The sequence below is a fragment of the Vanellus vanellus genome (assembly GCF_965231255.1).
Source record: "Vanellus vanellus genome assembly, chromosome: 6".
Classification (NCBI taxonomy): Eukaryota; Metazoa; Chordata; class Aves; order Charadriiformes; family Charadriidae; genus Vanellus; species Vanellus vanellus.
This window is the reverse complement of record NC_138911.1, coordinates 16958299-16976667: the sequence shown is the minus strand read 5'-3', so window position 1 is coordinate 16976667 and position 18369 is coordinate 16958299. Positions and strand designations below refer to the sequence as shown.

Sequence of the window (18369 nt, the reverse complement as noted above, 5' to 3'; positions counted from 1 at the left end):
GAAGAAAGAATGAATATGATAACACTGTCCTTTGGCAGGCAGTATACCAGAGGACCATTTCTTTTCAAGCAAAAGAAATCAGTCAAAACTATCTTTACATAAAAGTCTGGTTTGATTTCATTTATATCACTACTAAAAACAATAGTAAATCTTGGTTTTCTGTGATTTGTATTTTGCACCTTCAGTTCCCCTCCCTCAATGTCTCACAATGCCTTTAATTCATAACACATTCCCACTGAAATATTTCCTGGTACCTCCTTAGTTCTCCATCCCCTCTCCCTATACACTTCAGTATCCCCATCCTCTTGTACAGCTCCAACCTATCTTTGCTCAGTCTGCCAACTGTGTGCAAGAGGCAGCCCACCGTCAAATGTTACTAATATGAATCAATGGATTCAAAAACTATTGAGGGAGAAGGGTCAATGGATGTATATAGGTCTGACCTAGTTTACCCCTGTTGCTTTAGGAAACCAGGCTAAGAAATAGCCCTTCTCCCCAACTGCAATTTTTTTCCCCTCCCAAAACAGAAAAATTACAGTTGCTACAACTCAATGGCATTAGGAAGTGCCTTCTTGACAACAGAAACGCAGGACTATTACAGAGCTGTTGCATAACACTGAATGTTAACTCATGTGAATGGAATGATTTGTAGACATCAAATCATATCACTCAAGGGCAACTCTGTTCAGAAAACGAGCACTGAGCATGAGTATTGGAGAGGTAGCAAAATAATCTTGAAAAATCCTAAGAATGAATGTTAATAATGTAACACTCCCACCGCATTAAAAAAATTGTTTTAAAAAAAATCCACTATAGACATTAATTAATACAGTTCTCATACAATAATTGCTGGTGTATGATCTCTTTGGGTGATATAATTATCACACATTCTTCTCTCCATGCATGGAGTACTTCAGAGACTACTAAAGAACACTGGGAATTTGCCTGCAAGACTGTAGCAACACACAGACTCAAAGGTATAAGATCACTTCTGCATTTTATTTGCACATAAAATACCATTTGAAATTTAATCAACACGTGTAACCCACACAATATCAAATTTTATGGAAAATCTTCACTTTTATTAGCTTGAAAACAAAAACATCTGTTCCTTGAAAGTGTTGTCAGCAAAGTAAATACAGAAAAGCCATAAAGTAGGCAGTAAACTAGCTGACACAAAAACAAGGAGTTACTTTGCTTCAGGGAAAAATGAGGTTTCCTGGGCTTCCCTGAACCTGCTAACCTTGTCAGTCATAATTAGATGACAACTGAAATGTTCTGGGATTTCTGCAGAGGTATTCACTGAGAAGAAATCTTAGACGTTTCTGAATATTTAAAAATGTCATTTCTCTTCCAATTTGGCTTTCACAAATTTAAAACAACTCATAAAAGGTAAGTGTAACATGTCTCATTATTAATACAGCTCCAACTTGGCCATTTATCATTCTGGTTGGCCACTCTGGTAGTTTTGGAAGGAAGTCCAACTATCTGCTCAGCCAAGATGAATTATCCTTTTCCATAAAAATTTCAGAAGAACTGAACCAATGTAGCTATCCCACATATGCAAGACACAGCATACACACAGAGAGACAAAGGACTTTTCAAGACTCACACGTGAGAATCAAGAGGCTTTTAGCAGAGCAGGGATTTTTAAGACGGGAGTATCCCACCAAGGAAAAGCTTGTCAATCCTATTCACTTTAGCCCTGTTAGTTCCACTTCCACTTTTCCTGAACTGAAACTAAATGTAACAACTACAATTTAAGGAAAAAGCAAATAATATTTGCCCAATAATAAACTTAACTAAAAAGTTTCTTAAAGTGTACCTGAACTGAGCCTTTGGTAGGGGTTTTTTCCCCTCTACCTTAACTAATATACTGAAAAGACATCCAAAAAAAGCCAGTCCCAAGACAACAATAAATGTTTCTGGACTCCCTTACAAAGGAACATTACTTGTGATGAACAAAGAGCAAAGTAACTTTCAGTAACAAAGAAAAAGGGGGAAGATCTTTGAATCTACAGATCCTTAACTGGAATGACAGAAATTTCCAACCCCTTGCATACCATAATGGTATTTCATACTTGTATGACTGGAATTCCAAGTTTCCATTTGCTACAGTAGTGCCAAAAATTATAGGACTACCCTAGCCCTCCTTCCATATGGAAGAGCTTAGTATAACCCATCATTAAAATAGAACCACAAAAAATAGTCCAGAAAAGTCAAATAGTTCAGACCTGAGTTCAAGGGAAAATGTACATGACTAGGAAAGACAGTAAGGGAGACAGAGGCAGGCAAAAGAGAACAGATGATGTGGTGATAAATGCACAACTGACTAAGCGGTCTGGCAGGCACCTATCATCTCTTCAAACCCCCCAAGCTGGAGAGCAGCTGTTTCCAGACTTCAGTACCGAGAAGCTCCAAGTTTTTTCCACAAATCACCATGTGCCATCATTAACCTTTACATTAGCAGCAAGGCACAATGTGGATCACCTCCCATGGTCTTGCAAGGCACCACAGGTCCTTGTGAGAGGTGCAATTGGCACCTATAGATCCACGTTTCCCACCACCCCATGCACGTACAGACCCAGGCACATGCCGTGCTTCGAACCCCTTGCTCCCAACGCCCTGAAGCGGCACCAGGAGCTGCTTACGTGTCACCCACCACTGAGGGACACAGGTGACCTCCCCAGGGACGCTCACCCAACAGCGGGTGCGGGGGGGGGGGCTGATTTCACACGTCACCTCTGCCCCAAGCACGTCGTGACGGCTGTGCAGACCTCGCACCTCAGGGGCCTGCGGTGGCGGGATCCCCCCCAACGCACCCAGAGGTGCGTTGGGGGGATCCCGCCACCGCAGGCCCCTGAGGGACGCGCTGAGGAGGCCGCCGGGGCGACGCCCCAACGCCCCCAGCCGCCATTTCCCGCCCCGACGCTTCAGCCGCCGTGACAGGGCGGGTGGGTCGGCGCCCCCCCCCCCTCCCGCCTGACGTCACGCCGCCCACCTGACACCGTGACAGCGGCGGAGCCGTGACGCCAAGCCGTGACAACCCCGAAAGACCCTTCGCCTCGTCTCGCCGGGCCTCCCCGGCGCCGGTCGCCGACTTACCCTGCTCGGCGGCAGCCGCTGCCATCCTGCTACCTCCTCCTCCTCGGCTCGCAAGCTGATGCAACAGCGTGCCCGGAAGCGTCGCCCCGCCCCGCCCACCTCTACGCTATTTCCGACGGGCGCCCCGCGTCACCACGGCAACGGGGGAGTACCGCCCCCCCCCCTTCTCCTCACCCCCGGCCTTCCCGCCAAGCGGGCAGCCATTGGGCGGGCGTCGCGCGCCGGGGCTCTCCTCAGGAGCGGCCGTTCTGCGGCGGGGGTTTACCACAGCCGGGTGGCCCCAAAACGCACCGGGAACGGGCTCCCTTCCCTCAGACAAGAAGGCGCAAGAGTCAACTCCAGCTTCTGGCTCAACCAGGCTTTTATTGCTGTGCTTCAAACATAACAGTTCTGAGCGTACCAGTAAAAACAAACAAACAAACAAACAAAAACAAAACAAAAAAAAACCAAAGCACAATCGTTTCAGAAACCGAAGTGTTGCAAGCTTCTCAAAAACAGCAGCAGTTTCTTCATTCCCACCGCCTGGGCCTGTACAGCACAGTCCTGCCTCACAGGAAGGGAATCACAAGCTGGAGCTCCTCGCTCTCAAGCTGGCATCCGGCGCCCAAGTTGAATATTGCACAACTCAAAAGACTTTAGTGAACGTCACAACCGGAGTCCAGGTTAACACCGACGGTGCTAAATCACTTCCAGCTCCCCGCTGAAGGTGAGGAGGATATCAAGTCCATGCCGTCATTATTACAGGCGGTTTGTCGACATCCTCATTTACAGGAAGTTTGTAGACATATGTATGTACACAGGAACATTTTTGAAGTTCATCGTAAACATTAATCTGTAACTTCTACTTTACTAATAATGTTATTACTTTTTAAAGTGTTCAATATGTTATCATAAGCCCTGTTATCTAGATACCTTAACTCATCCAGTAACTTAATAATAGATTGTTTCTCTCCCAGTGAGTTTTTCCAGGTAAGAAGCATCTGATAAGATTGTTCTTCTATATCATTAGGAAATTCACAAATAATTTTAACAATATCGTTTTCCTGCAGATGAGTTCTCATAAGCCGCTTCCATTTTTTCAGGGGCACTTCCCTTATAAAGGCCAAAAAGCTACCTCTCAGTTCTGAAAGAACAAACACACAACACACATCAGCTTAGGTTCTAAAGTACAATTTTTTTTTTTCATAGCTAATGTACATGTTTTCCCATTGATTTTCAGCCAATACATGCACAGACCAAACAGCAGCAGCAAGGTCAGGTTTGGCAACTAAATAGGTTTCCTACTCAGTGATCTTAGAAGAAGCTAAAGATACCAGTCTACATATCTCAAAAGCAGTCTCTTAAGACAGAGACACTATTCAGTAAAGGTGGTTTTGAGGAAAATTTCATTCACCTACATGTCTTCATTTAAGCTTAGTATAGCTACACAACAGTAGACTTTAACCACTTCACTATGCTACTGGTATAGGTTTGCCACACCAAGAACAGCATGAGCAAAACTCATTGCTTGGTCATCCAGCATATCAACTTGCTGGGTAGTGGCAGGAGCACGGAGATTCAGTGTGGTCTTCCCTGTGAGCGGACGTTTGACAGAAAGAGCTCCTGCTCTGACCTGCACCTCACTCATTAAAGCAGAGTGCCCTGCTGCAATGCAGACTTGTTCAAAGCATATGAAAAATTTTGTACCATTCTTATTAAAAGCATGACTGCATTATACCCCTGTGCAGAAAAGCCATGCTTTAAAGTAGAACAATTCACCACATGGATTACAATTTTTCTCAATCCTGTTTCAGCATATTTTACAATAAACTGAAAGCCATATAGCTCTAAGCAATATTCATTAGCTTCCCTGCACTATTCCTTAAAAAGACTAAAGTCAACAGGTAAAAAAACAAATTCCAAGTACTGCCAATTTATGGAATACATACCTTTTTGAGAGAGATCTTTAACAATTATTCGATACTTTGGTTTTCGTACCTGTAATACAAAGTGGGATTGTTACTCCAACAGATTAGAGCACTTCAGTCATGATTATTCCTGAGCTACTTGATAGCTTGTTTCTACAGCACACACACCAACAAGAGGGAGAGATTTCACAGCACAGCTGAAAGTATTAAGTATAGAAAATCACCTGCTGAAACAGTCATGCTATTAGCTCTGAAGTGAAGTAACAAGGCAACACATTTGCTGCTATTGCAAAAGAATAGCTTCTGTGTAAATATTGAACAGGGAGGTGAGAGAGGCAGAGCAGATTAAAGGAGGGACTGAAGTTTGCTTTCCCAAGATATCACTTCCTATACTTTCTATTACATCTCTAAGGCAAGGCCTCCTCTTCCCTATCATTCTGCCTGAAAACAGCATCTATCATTCACGGAATAGTGAAGAACCCCACTGAAATTACACATGTATCAGAGAAAACACAGTAATAGTTTCACACACATAGACTTACCGTACGATTCGTTGGTATCCTACCGCTTGGTACGTTAGAGGGGGTATTCTGATGAAAAGCAAGATTCTGCCCAGTTTTTGCTGCTAGTGAAGACTCAGTGATCCTCCTGCAGTACCTTTCCATGTGGCGCCTCCAGCCCCTAGGCAGGATGGTGCCCCACTCAGAAAGTGCAATATTGTTTTCCTCTGGTGATGGCTTTTTAACTTCCAAGTTAAGGTTGGTTTGCACTTGGCCCTCTGGGCTCTCACCAGAGTTCTCATCCTCTGGGTTGGTTGCGTTATTTGCAGGTGTCTCCACTTCTGGTAAAATGAGGCTTTCAGTACTGCCCTCAGACTCCTGTAAAGAATAAAAACATATTTTAAGAAGATGTTTCACAGGTGGGCCTTCAAGGACAGCCTAGAGGCAGAAAACAGAATACTTGAAGTCACCAGATATCAGAGAAATAACAGGAGAGCTACTAATTTGGCAGTTACAAACATGCAAAAGTTACAGCCTTTATAGACCTTTAAATGGTTTCAGAGCCTAAACTCTCTACTTCGCTGGGTGTTCTGCTCCCACTGGACAGGGTAAGGCTCACGGGCTACCCCCACAACAAATGCAGGAAACTTTTCCTAATGTTTTCACTGGTGAGTATTACTGCTTGCACCTCTCTGGGTATGGAAGGTATGCACCTGTCCTGAGGCAGGAGAAAATTAAATTGCCTTGCTGCACCTGAGTTGACTTAACAGCAACAGGGGCCTCAAACCTAACATTGTATCAAGGCTGGTGCTCAGAGCTTTTGCAGAGATGGTAATTGCTTATTAACTCCATGTAAGTGCACTAGCTTGGGCTTGTTTTGGCTGGATTAGTTTTTCTGGCATATTCACAAACTAGAATCAGTTGAAAGAAGCCAGTAAATGTTGCATAGCTTTTGAGAAGGGACAAAGAGGCAAGCAAGTGAGTAGGGCTGTGTCATTTTTAGCATTGTCAATACATTAAACAAGCATGTGCCAGGGAGTATAGCTCCAACTCATCAAGAGCAGTAAAAGTAGAAAGCAGACCAGCATCTATCTAGCATATCAGCTAGTGCTAAACCTGGAAAACTTTAGTAATTTTTTTTTTTTTTAAGGTGGGAAATGAGGGTGAGGAGTGACTGTTTTTCCAATAAGACTTGTGTACAGCTCCCCCATGAGCATAAGCCAGTGTGATTTCTGTTTGCACAAGGTCAGTGACCCACGTGTGACTCCACCATGTGACCAACATGCGTAAGCAGGGATACAAGGGGAACCACCCCACACATCACACAGGTAGTTGTACATCATCCTCATTGAATCCACTTTAAGGGTGCAAACAGGTTAAACAAGTTGATTCTGTTTATGCAGAACAGTTCTTAAATAGGTAACTGAGCAATGGAAGGTACACATGAACACTCCAAGCTTGCAAACATTGCAACTCAGGTCTGTGACAGCTCTTACATCAGAGCTTGCATTATTCTACTACCATTTTATTCAAAATAAGGAGATGTATTTGCCTCTTCCTATGCTACAGCATTTTGACCAGATTTTGTGTCACATTTCTTCATCAGCTTCTACGAATGCACAAAGCGCTGCGCATCTGGCCAGGGCGTGGGGGGAGACACAACCCAACAAAAACCCATGGATGATTCACATATTTGAGCCACTTATGGACCTTGAAAAAGAGAAGAGTTTAAGGTAATGTTTTTAACAGACCTTTCAATTCTGTTTCTTCAGTCTTCAAGCATTTGTGACATAATTAAGACACATTTAATTACTTGAAATGTCTAACAGTAAGATTAGACAAGAGCTAAAGCACCCAGTGAGTAGTGTGTGCATCGGGTTGAGGTCAAGAAAGGCAGCAGGGAGAAGAAGGTGCTGTACATGTGCTATGAGATCCATCTCGATGCTTTTCTTAGATGCTCAAGACAAACGTTTGTTTTACAGCTTGGCATTACACATCATTAACTGTACTAGTGAAGACTGAGCTCATTTTTGCTTTGCCATGCTGTTAGCTAGAGAAGCTAAAGATACAGTAGCTAAATACAAGCTAGTCTGTTATTTGTCTTGCAGAATGCTAGACTAGCAATAATATTTTTAGACTGAAACAGTAAGGTTCTGAGATAGTGTTTGACTAGAGGAGGCCAGGGTGAACCTAGCTTTACAGTGGAACACATGCCAGCAGCCAGTCTTAGCTCATTAAACCATTTTCAGGGATTTACTTGTGAACTGGTATGCCCTGAGCCCTGAACCCCTTGCCATACAGGACTATCTAGGGCCAGAAGTTAGACTACCAGATCCTGGTCTATAGCTTGTGACAGGAGCACAAAGGCAGGAAGACTCAGTCACTTTGCTGGATCAAGAGGAGCAAGTCTTACTAAGAAGTAGTGTTGTACTCAAAACGCAAGGAAAGCCAGAACACCACGATGCAGGGAAGTGATAGCTGACATTGCCTGAGGAATACACACATGAAGCAGCAAACTAATTGCATCAAGGCATCACTTGGAGACAGTGTGAAGTGAAAGCTTGCACTTAGCCTAATTTTTTCCACTTTCAAAACATTCTAGCCACAGGCTCTGGAATGTTTCCAAGGGAAGTGCTGGAAAGGCCAACTGCAGAGGACACATGCGACTAAAGAATGCATCAGGCCCTTGCTAACATCTGGCCCTGTACAAATCACAACTTGTTGCGTCACAGGAACACAGGCTACCAGAGGTCTACAGTGAGACAAAAATTGAGAGCTGTGTATCAGGTACAATTAGGCAGTGCACAATTAAGCTGCAGAAAACTGAGATGAAACACTTGATCCACCATATACTTACCAGACCTTTCTCTGCATCTTTATCAGTTGAAGCAGCTGGAAAACAAGATAGATGTCTGAGAAACTTTTAGAAATGGCAGCAACTTAAACATTTCACACAAGATTTGTATGCAGTAGACACATTCTTAACACAAACTAAAGCTCTAATACAAGCCATTTAGTTTCCTTGACCTGTCATACATTTCATGAGTACTACCCCTTAGCTTCCACCAACAGCACCAACATTGTGCCTTCATACAGGGGCTGAGGAGTCCCACTTGGACAGACTTGGGGTACAGACCCCAAGATGCAGTTTGGCTTAAGCCACCCTTTCAACTTCCCCGCCACCAGCTTATGGTTCTTAGCTTTTTTGTGGGCTGTTGCAATACAAAAATAGAAGGCAGAAATTGTCTTTACTGTAATATAATCAGTAAGACATGATTTGAACAAAGTTAACATTCAAAATTCAGAATAATTTTCAACATTATTCTAACTAAACTAGTTGCAAAAACACTTTAATATGCAGTAGTGGAAAGAAAAGTTTCTCAGGAAAACATCTCAATTTCGACTAAGAAAAATAAAATGAATTTGCACAGGACTTATCAACCTAACATTAATGTTAAGAGTCTCAAATGATGAAAGGGCAGCAATTTGTAGAAAAATCTCCACAGCCACACACAGTGAATGAAAGTAGTTAATGATCTAATTAGTTGCTACTTCTTGTCTCATATGTCTGAGCTCACACACAGATTTTTCCCCTCACTCTGCAAACATGATGCAAGTAGATAGGAAAAGTCCTTTTCAAGGACCTTACGCTAATCTTGCTTTGAAGCAAAGGCATCTGTCAGCAAAGGAAGAAAGCTCACAGTTAAAATTTATGCATTTTGTTTACTGAACAAAACTAGTCTCCATTATATAGGAGTTACTTAATTGACTCGCATAGTAAATGAGCGAGAGCTTAAACAGGTCCCCTACAAGGTAACACAAAAACCAGGGATAGCCTTAGTGCATGCTTTGCCTAGTTCTGGAAAGTTTACAGATTATAATCAAGCAGTTACCTTTATTACTCTTCAGCTTTCTAATTATAAAGAACAGCAACAAACCACCAACAACCACCAAAATAATCACACTAATCCAAACAAAAGCTGTGCTTCCTGCAGAGGGAAAAGGAATAGAATTAGTACTGATGCAGCCTGCAAACAAGATAGTCTGAAGTACAAGTCTTCCCCACTGTCCTAGAGAACAACCTAAACTCAGTGCTAGTTCAGTGACTCAGCTAGCTTGCCCTGGAAAAAGGCACTGGAACTATCACCTGACCTGAAAGTGCAAGTACTTGTTTGCACTGCACATCCTTATCCCAAAGGCAGTAAGGGATTCTGTACATAGCTGCAATACAACTTCTACAAGTCTTTCTGAAGAGACATTTAAGAAGAGGGGGAAACAAGCATGCAAAGATGACAGCAAGCTTCAGGTGCTGTAGCCTTGGTAGTATCAGTTCCTTCTTTCTCTAGGTCTGGCAGAAGCTATCTACCAGCAGAAGAGAAAGCTGCTCCATATACAGCTTTTCAGACACAGAAAACATGAAAGAAATCTTTGTATTATCTATAACTTTCAACAGTGACACTGTTGCAACTTTGAAAACCCTGGCAACACATGTAAGCTTGTCACCATCTGAAATTTACAATGGTTTGTCACTCCAAACCCTTCGAGAACTTGTCTCTAGCAAGTAATTCCCAGACCAAAATACAGCAGCTCTTGAATGCTTTACAGTAGTTCAAACCACTGTTTTACAGACTGCTCTGATGTTATTAGCCTGTAACCACAGACCCAACAGACTAAGCCAAGTGGTATTTGTGTACCAGACCTTGATCAGGTAAGCCACATCCTAGGTCCATAGTAGCATTGCAATTCTGCACAATTTCTTTCCCTTCCGGACACCTGAAGTGGATGGCAACAACACAGGGTTGTATCAACATTTCCAGAGCAATATGCAGCTTTGCCCAGGCCCAATTTTTTTCAGGCAGAGCTTAGAGACACTAACAGAACATGCATAAACACATAACTTTGTTAAAGTGCACCTTTAAACACCCCAAGATAAGACTACAAGATTAAATAGAAGCAAAGCAGATAAAGCTCATGTATGTTACCCTTTAAGTAGCAGGGGAAAAAAAAAAAAGAAACAAACCACAGAGTAGATGCATTATTCATGTGCAGTTAGTTTCCTTCAACAGGTGGTTCTACCTCCCAAAATTTTGGACTGGCTGCTACAAAGCTCATTCAAGTGTGTACATGGGGAAGTACTAATCTGAAGACATGAAAAGTGTAAGATTACAGCCATAAGCGACAAGCACAACAATACCAAAATCCATATCTTTCTAGGTCTCTGTCTCCTGTATTTTGACACCTAAAATTTAAATGCATGAATAATGCAATTTGGCTTCAGGGCAATTATTACAGCCTGTCGTGTTAGGTATTATCACAGACTGGGCCACAGCTCTAACAGTCCCTCAAAGGAAAACAGTCGCTTATATTCATTATCAAACTTACATTGTACTACATCTCTGACATATTTCACAGCCCTCAGCAGGGCAGAAATACCCTTGTTTGCATTGGCATTCAGTATCATGCGTCAGAGTACAGGGTCTCAAAGTCATCTGATCTAAAAATAAAAAATAAGTTAAAAAGTAAATATAAAAGTTGTGACTCTACAACTGTGCAAAAATTATACTTAGGCCATAAAGGCAATTTATGTGCAAATTTAATATTGTCAATGACTGGAAATGTGAAAAACCACAGGACTAGGCTTTCCACATTAAAGAAGGGGGAGAAGGGTTAAGGTTTCATTGAAACTGTGCTTGGTACCATCTTTGCACTGTCTGCACGACAAGCATTCTTCCAAGCCGTTCTCATGGGCGGTATAACCCTCTCCTTCAGTGCAAGGGACACATCTTCCCCTCAAGTGTGGAGCACTGCAGTGCTGGGCAACATAAGTACCTGTGGAAGAGGAGAAGCAGCAGCAGTCTCAAGGGATCATTTTACAGGCAGAGGACTATAGCAGGATGTTACAGCACAAAGCCATTTTTGTTAAAAGTTCAACTCTCCCTCACAAGAGAGCGGTGCACCACGTGAACTGAGTGACACAGCAGGCACGTTTGCAGCTTGCCACTCAGACAGGGAGTGGTGGCAAACGAGGCACCCAGCCAGGCCTCTGCTAGGACACACTGGGGACAAGGATGACTCAATGTGGCAGCTTGGAGTCACCTATGTGGCCAACGTCACCTCCTTGGAAGGGGCACAGCAGGCACAGGGAGAATTGCTCATAACAACCCCTCTTCTCCTTTGTCCAATTATCTCTAAATACACCAAAGAGCCCTCCGATACTATCTAAGGGCAGGGTGCTTCTTGGCATGAAGCTTGTTAACTCTGCACACATTGAGCAAGGGGGGGGAGAGCAAAGGCAAACCAAAGTTTTACCTACAGATACAGAAATGTCAGAATTCCCCTAGCCTCGTTCTTTGTGCTAAAGTTTGGGGTTTTTTTCCTTAAAAAAAAAAAAAAAAAACACAAAAAAAAAACCAAAACCCCAACTTTGAACACTTCATCCTCAACAGCGGGCAGAGGTTTCCTGGCTTGCTGCCAAAGGCACCTCTCCTAGTCATCACCTATTGCGCAACAGGCTCTCGCTTCAAAATGGAGTGTCTCAGCAGCACCAAAAAGTCACCACAGCTCCAGCTTGGCTTATGCTTTCAACGGATGCAGTGTAAAAACCAGTAGTGACGCAGTCATCTCCACGGGGGAAAAAAAAAATATGGCTGTTATCAGCTACAACTGCCTGAAGTCTTACCTGCTGGACAAGATACACAGCAGCGACCTTCATGTAAGTATTCTCCCTCCCCACAGTCCTGTGCTCCCGTTCTGGGCATTATGAGCAGTGTAACCTACAGCAGAGAAACAGGTGTTTGAGTGATTCAGGACATGATAACCATCTTGGGGAGATGTTCCTGTAAAGACTTGAAAACACATTCAGAAGTTCATGGGAAGCCACAAAGGAAACCCAAACTAATTTCTGTAAGTGTGCTGCTCACAACGGTAATTACAATCACAAAGCTGGGGTTAGAGCAGCACTATGCAGCAGCTGATGGGTTTTAGGCAACTACGGCCCCAGATTCCCACCTCTATTTTAAACTTCTATTTTCTTTTTACTAATTTACTGCAATTGAACTTGAGAGGCCGATGTTTCTGCCTTGTGCAAGGGATTCCTTTCTCCCTCCTCCCATCTTTTTAACTCAGGAGGGTCAGTGTTAGTCTTCCTCCAGCAAAACGGAGGGAACGCCCCAGAAACCTCATCCAACATTTCTCACTGGCTCTGTAATCTTCATCAGAAGGCAAGCAGTTGAGTCATTAACAAAAATAACTTACTGTAGCCACAGAAGCATTAGATTTTTTTTTTTTTTTAAAGAAACCCGCGGGACGCACAACCCTCGACAAGCCTCCAGCGGAGCGGGGATCAGCCTCTCAGCACCGGCAGGCCGGGCGCTTCGCAAGGAGACCAGCGGGAATCCCACACGCCGCGGGTTTCGGGCTACCGAGGTACTTACAACACACGCGCGCGAGAGAAAGTGCTAAAACAGAGGCAGGAGGAGGGGAAGGGACGGCCGCGGAGCTCCCCGTTGCTAGTTGCCAGCAGCGGCCAGTTTCTAAGCCGAAACCGACAGTCTCCCCTCCCCCCCCCGGCTCCCGCAGCTCCGCTCATTCAATTCTCTCCCCGAGGCACCAAAAGTTTTCCCCATAATCGCATAGTTGAGAAAACCACCAATTTCACAATTAGATAACGTGAGCACTATTAAAGAGCTCACACCTGACTTGTAATTTTCTTTTTTCCGAGGAGAGAAGGAAGGGCTGGGTTTACCCTCACGACAGCTGCGCTTCCTTATCCTTTTTAGGAGAGCTGTATTAACTCAAGATTCCCGAAACTTCAGGCAACACGGAAAAAAAAAAAGTTAAGGGAAATTACTAAAGTGTCTTGAGGAAAAGGAGAATAGAAAAACCCGCAAGGTTACTCCACGCGGGACATGGAGGAAGATTTTCTTCCCCCTTCCCGTCAAAAGGAGGGATTTGTGAGCTGGCTGTGGCCAGATGCCACCCTCCGCTCGCCGCGAGCAGGTAGAGGAGGAGCCCCTGCCCGCAAACAGCGGCCCCGGCCAGAGTTCCCCCCACACCTCGGCCCAGGCCCAGGCCCAGGCCCAGCCCCAGCCCCAGCCCCAGCCCCAGCCCCAGCACCCACCAGCAGCAGCCCCGCCACCGCTCCGGCTCCCATAGCAGCGCCCACCGCAGCACCGCTGCACGCTCCGCTCCTCTCAGCACGTCCTGGGGCGGTGCCACCGCTTTATCCGCCCCTCGGGGGCGGGCCACCACCACCCTCCGCCCCCTGCCGCTTCGGGGCTGCAGAGTCCTCGCAGAGAAGCGGGACAACCGCAGAGTGTGCGCTCCGACAGCACATTGCCCACCCACTGAAGTCAGGGGAACCACGTCGTGAGTTAGGACATTCCCTGGTACCATGCTTTGCACCTATTAGGAGCAGGAAGAGACCATATTAGGAAATGGGCCGATTCGTGTGTCTCCACCCAAAGCTCACGTGTTGCTGAAGGGCTACTCGCTGATCACGAAAAGGAGGGGCAAACGATGGAAAGAGAATTTTTCCAAAAACACACAACCGTGGTGCATACCTGGGTTTTCTAAAGCTCTAAAAGGGTTCTCAGTTTTCTCAGCAGCCATTATTCCTCCTAGAGAAATAACATTTCTGGCCATGATTTTCGTCAAAACCACCTTTCGCCCTCTGTGTGCACATAACTGGCATGTAGGAACATTCACCTCCAAATGTGGAAATAGGATTTAAATTAATGGCACAAGGATTTATAGATTGTTCCTTTTCAGATTATTTTTTAATCCCCTGTGGCAGCAGCAGTAAGTGTTGGAAACTCCTCTGCTGATGCATAGTTTATGTAGGTTAATAGTTTCTTTCATTGAACTGCTCCTCTTGTGGTAACAGCGTTTGTTTCATTTAGCTGCAGTAACAAGTCCCAGTGAAATCCCTGTGGGTGTGTAGTTTGGTAAAATGGAAATGATTCAAAGAATTTCAAGCATTTGCTTTACACCTACTGAAGGCTTCCTGTTGAGTGCTGCTTCTCTTTGGCTCAGGTGGGTTTAGGGATTTTTTTATTTTTCACTTTTTTTAGTAACTATTTCTCAAACCCTGAATACATTTGTACCCAAAAGATGTAAATATCCCTACAGAAGAGAAGAGGCTCCTATCAGTAACTCAAATACGTGGTCCCACAGGGGGATGTGTGTGATGAGGACAGCTGTGCTGACAGGCTGGAGATGTGCTGACTTGCTGAAGGATTCAAAGGGAGCTTTAGGCCAGAAATTAGCAGACGTGTTTGCACAGCATTAGGAGCAAATGCTTTCAAGGTGCATACAGGACTTTGCATTGCCAGGCAGGTATTACTGGCAGCTGGACATTCTTTCACAGGCAGAGGCCAGAGGACCCCCTCTCATGAAGGTTTACGCCGCATGTGGCACGGGTGAGACTTCCTCAGAAAGGAGTGACTAGGATGTCCTCCTTCAAAAAGGCACCCGATCTGGATCACTAATGCTGACATTTTCAAGGGTGATTCCTCAAGGATGAAGAATTGTTAGGTTTTCCGGAGACTTTTGCTAATAACAGTCACTCTCACCCTTTATTATTTGTGGTCTATTTCTTGAATGTCAGCTTCTGGATGCCATCTCTTATCCTGTCTGTTCATGTCAGAGAGTTGTGGTTCTCTCTGTGGAACCATCTATTCTCTATCATCAAGTTACCTCCTTAATATAAAGGTTTTTATAAGTCCAAGACAAGTCACAGTGAAAATCAAGACAAACACTTTTCTTTCTATTTTGAGGAAGTTCCTACAACTAGAAGACACAGAGAATTTGAGCCAGAGTGGTATCAAAATGCTATTGCTGTTCTAACTTATGGCCTATGTCTGAGATTCTTGAAGGTCTTCTCCTGTAGCTTTTCCTCTAAAAAGCATGGCCTAAGAATTGTTTACTTGTAAAGTAATGCTATAAAACACAAAACCAAGTTCAAACACAAATAATTTGTCAGATAGACTGCCACTGAAAGTTGTGTGTTGTTTTATTTCAACATACCAAGCACAAACAGGTTTCCCCAAACTGGGGAATATGACGAGGAATGTACTTAAAAATTTGGAAACATTTACATTGAAAGATAGCCCAGACTGGCACCACCACTAAGTATTTTAAGGCTGTATATATAGCAGTACTTACCACTTGGAACTACTTCAGGCCAGAAAAGAAAGGCTTAGTATTGTCCGCAGTCTACAGAAAATATTGCAAATCTTTAAAAAATGGTGTAAAATAGGAAGACTATTAACAGAGTTGAACAATGCAGTGGCAAAACCCTTCCTCCTTCCTGACCTTTGACAATAAATGTGCCTACAACTGAACACAGGTACACCTATATCACTCCTGTCCTTCTCATCTATTCTGGGGCAGTGGATTCCTCTCTACAATGCTAGTGTGTGATATAAAACAGCCATATAGCAAATAATAACAATAATAAGTGACCAGGTTTTACGAACAGGCATGTCTGACATTACACTCAATGCACCCGGTCCAGGACACCGGTCAGCTCTGTAACCAAACGAGGAGCTTTCACTGCATACTTCCCATTTTCTAAAGAAGAAAGCTCTCGGAAATTGTGCATATTTACAGTTCCCGTCAAATGGAAAATAAAACACATCCTGAGGTCCCATTCTGTGTGTGCTGACAAAAGATATCATGACTTAATGTCCTGGGGGTGGATTTTTTGGACCAAGTGTGCTCCCTCCCATAATTAAAGGCAGCTGGACAGGGTCCGTGGACATCAGTTCTTTACAGCCTCCCAGCTGCACTCCCTCATTTGTAGAGCTGTGACCCAGCCTGGCATGACTTTTCCAAAACGCAAGGGTGTCTACCATTTTAGGGTTACCAATACTGCTGGGTAATTATTAATTGCATCAGAAAATGACAAGACATAGAAAACAAATTGCACAATTAAAGCTACATTTGGCTTTAGCATTAAGGCCCATACAGGTTAAGAGGTCCTTGAAGATGTACATGTAAAAGGCAAAAATGACATAATCTGCAGGAACAAAGTTTTGCAGGTTCCTAGGTCCCTTTTTAACCTCGTTTTTCAACTTTCTTCCACACCTCTGCCGCGTTGGTTCTAAAGTGCTTTGGTGCCTGGCTGGGCTCCTTGCATGAGTGGCCCCTCTCCTGCAGCCAGTAATCGTTATTGCTGCCAAACGTAGTGGTTTTATTTGAAGACATAATTAATGAATAGTTGACATGTAAGAAAGATGCAGAGGAGAAACCAACAGCGAGAGTCCAGGAGGAAGCTTTCAGAAGAGACCTTCCTGTGGAAGGACTTTTTGTTCAGAGCGCTGAGGTTTCTGGAAAAGAAAGCAGTATGTTTATTTGTGTGTTGGAGGGAGGTGTGCATTCACACATGTGCACATACCCGGAGCTTCCACACTTGGAGGGATCCTTGTACTTCAGAAACACCCCCACAGATACAGCACTGTGCCTCGCAGACTTTACCTCCCACCTCTTTTTAACTGAAAGATTATTACTTCTGGCTGCTGGATCAGGCAGAACATGCTGGTTGGCATGAGAAAGGTGTAAGATCATAAACACCAAGAAATCTCTTCATCCAGCACCCACTTACAAACCTACATCCTAACCTTCCCAAGTACAAGAACTTGCCCTGGACACCTCCAAGAGCAACAGAGAAAAGCTAAAGCTGTATCACTGATGGTTTCAGCATCCAGAAAAGGTGGGTTTCATGTGAGATCCCACCCCCCTGAAGCCTCAGGACAGCTGGGTAATGCTCCTCATGCAGAGGGGAATCAGCAGGGCTCCCTGGAGCAGGTGTAGCAGTTAATAACTCCCCTGCCCTCCCCACAGAAGTCTGTGGGGCATAGCCCTTTGCCAGCAGTAGGTTAAACAGGTGTGCTCACTGCTTATCTCAGAGAGCAATTAGCATTTTATACAAAAAGTGGGAATTTAGTGCTTTTCACCCATGAATCCCAGTTTTCAGACCACACACCTGCATCTCTAAAGCAAACTGAGCCAATTCATAACATACTTGATGAGAAGAACCCCCCACACACACACCCACACCCACATACACACACACTTCTTGCCTGGCAGGGACTTATTTATAGACAGGACCTGGCCCAGCCCCTCCCAACTTCTGCAGCTGTTTTGCAGTTGGGAGTGCCAAGAGATGCTTAACATGCTGAGGTGATGCTTTTTGCCCCATAAAGAGAGTCTTAAGAGGAAGAGATTTCTTCAGTGTTTCAAGGAGGGGGTGGCCTTGCCTTTCCTATGTGTTAATAGGTTACCTATTGAAACAGTTATTAACTGCACCCCTGCGGCTGAGGAGGATGCTCTGAAGGCTGCAGTGGAGGAGATAAATGGCACAGGTTATTTTTAGCCAATTAAGATCATTGATTTGATGAGAGAAAATGGTTACCTGTGTATGTCCTGTTGGGCTCTCTGTAGGGATAAGACAGCTGAATGAATTTCCTTGAGGTGATTCATTTCTTTCCCGCACTGAACGCACAGGCTTCCAAACCCTGCAGCAAAGTATTGAAGGACATTATGTTTTGCATTGCCATCTCTGGTGGTGGTGATGAATCACAAACCAGGTTCACTCAGCAAGTGGCTGGCTGTGATCGAATTCTCAGAGTCAGGGAGAACGCTCTCAGGAGGAAACATGGGGAGAAGGAGACAGGGGACAGAATCTTCCACCCTGAAGACCCAGGTGAATAGAACTGGCCTGGGGCCCCTTCTCGGCTCTCAGGAAACAATTATTGCAACATGCTCCCCAGCTGAGGGGAGGGGAATGGAGTGCTCACACCTGCCCCCACGTCTGAAACATTCAAAGTCACCTGCAACAAAGGCTGAGAAACGGG

General features: G+C 44.3%; 3 protein-coding genes across 3 annotated transcripts in view; all 3 read right to left on the bottom strand.

Moving 5' to 3' along the window:
- Positions 1 to 3147, bottom strand: part of CARS1 (cysteinyl-tRNA synthetase 1) — a 36479-nt gene extending 33332 nt beyond the window's left edge. The window contains exon 1 of the mRNA XM_082485243.1: positions 3106 to 3147. Within this exon, the coding sequence (XP_082341369.1) occupies positions 3106 to 3130 (25 nt within the window). The 5' untranslated portion in view covers positions 3131 to 3147. The remainder of the gene's footprint in view (positions 1 to 3105) is intronic.
- A 301-nt stretch (positions 3148 to 3448) lies between these two features.
- On the bottom strand, positions 3449 to 11601 carry LOC309673476 (uncharacterized protein). The gene is made up of 8 exons (XM_082485251.1): positions 11210 to 11601; positions 10895 to 11006; positions 10212 to 10285; positions 9406 to 9501; positions 8370 to 8404; positions 5555 to 5890; positions 5034 to 5082; positions 3449 to 4228 (listed from the first exon to the last, which is right to left on the bottom strand). Exons 2-8 carry the CDS (start codon positions 10999 to 11001, stop codon positions 3933 to 3935), a joined length of 993 nt encoding a protein of 330 aa, XP_082341377.1. The 5' UTR covers positions 11002 to 11006; positions 11210 to 11601; the 3' UTR covers positions 3449 to 3932.
- A 3801-nt stretch (positions 11602 to 15402) lies between these two features.
- OSBPL5 (oxysterol binding protein like 5) overlaps positions 15403 to 18369 on the bottom strand; it is a 151217-nt gene continuing 148250 nt past the window's right edge. Inside the window, exons 21-22 of the mRNA XM_082485116.1 lie at positions 17928 to 18030; positions 15403 to 16842 (exon numbers count right to left, since the gene is read on the bottom strand). Coding sequence (XP_082341242.1) covers positions 16707 to 16842; positions 17928 to 18030 — 239 coding nt within the window. The 3' untranslated portion in view covers positions 15403 to 16706. The remainder of the gene's footprint in view (positions 16843 to 17927; positions 18031 to 18369) is intronic.

What these genes read in the sequence shown, in the direction of transcription:
- LOC309673476 (XM_082485251.1), bottom strand. Translation starts at nt 11,001, where the DNA reads ATGACTTTGAGACCCTGTACTCTGACGCATGATACTGAATGCCAATGC. An exon ending in ATGTGGCTTACCTGATCAAG is followed by an intron (nt 9,502 to 10,211) that starts GTCTGGTACACA and finishes TTCCCTCTGCAG; the next exon opens with GAAGCACAGCTTTTGTTTGG. An exon ending in AAAGCTGAAGAGTAATAAAG is followed by an intron (nt 8,405 to 9,405) that starts GTAACTGCTTGA and finishes CTTGTTTTCCAG; the next exon opens with CTGCTTCAACTGATAAAGAT.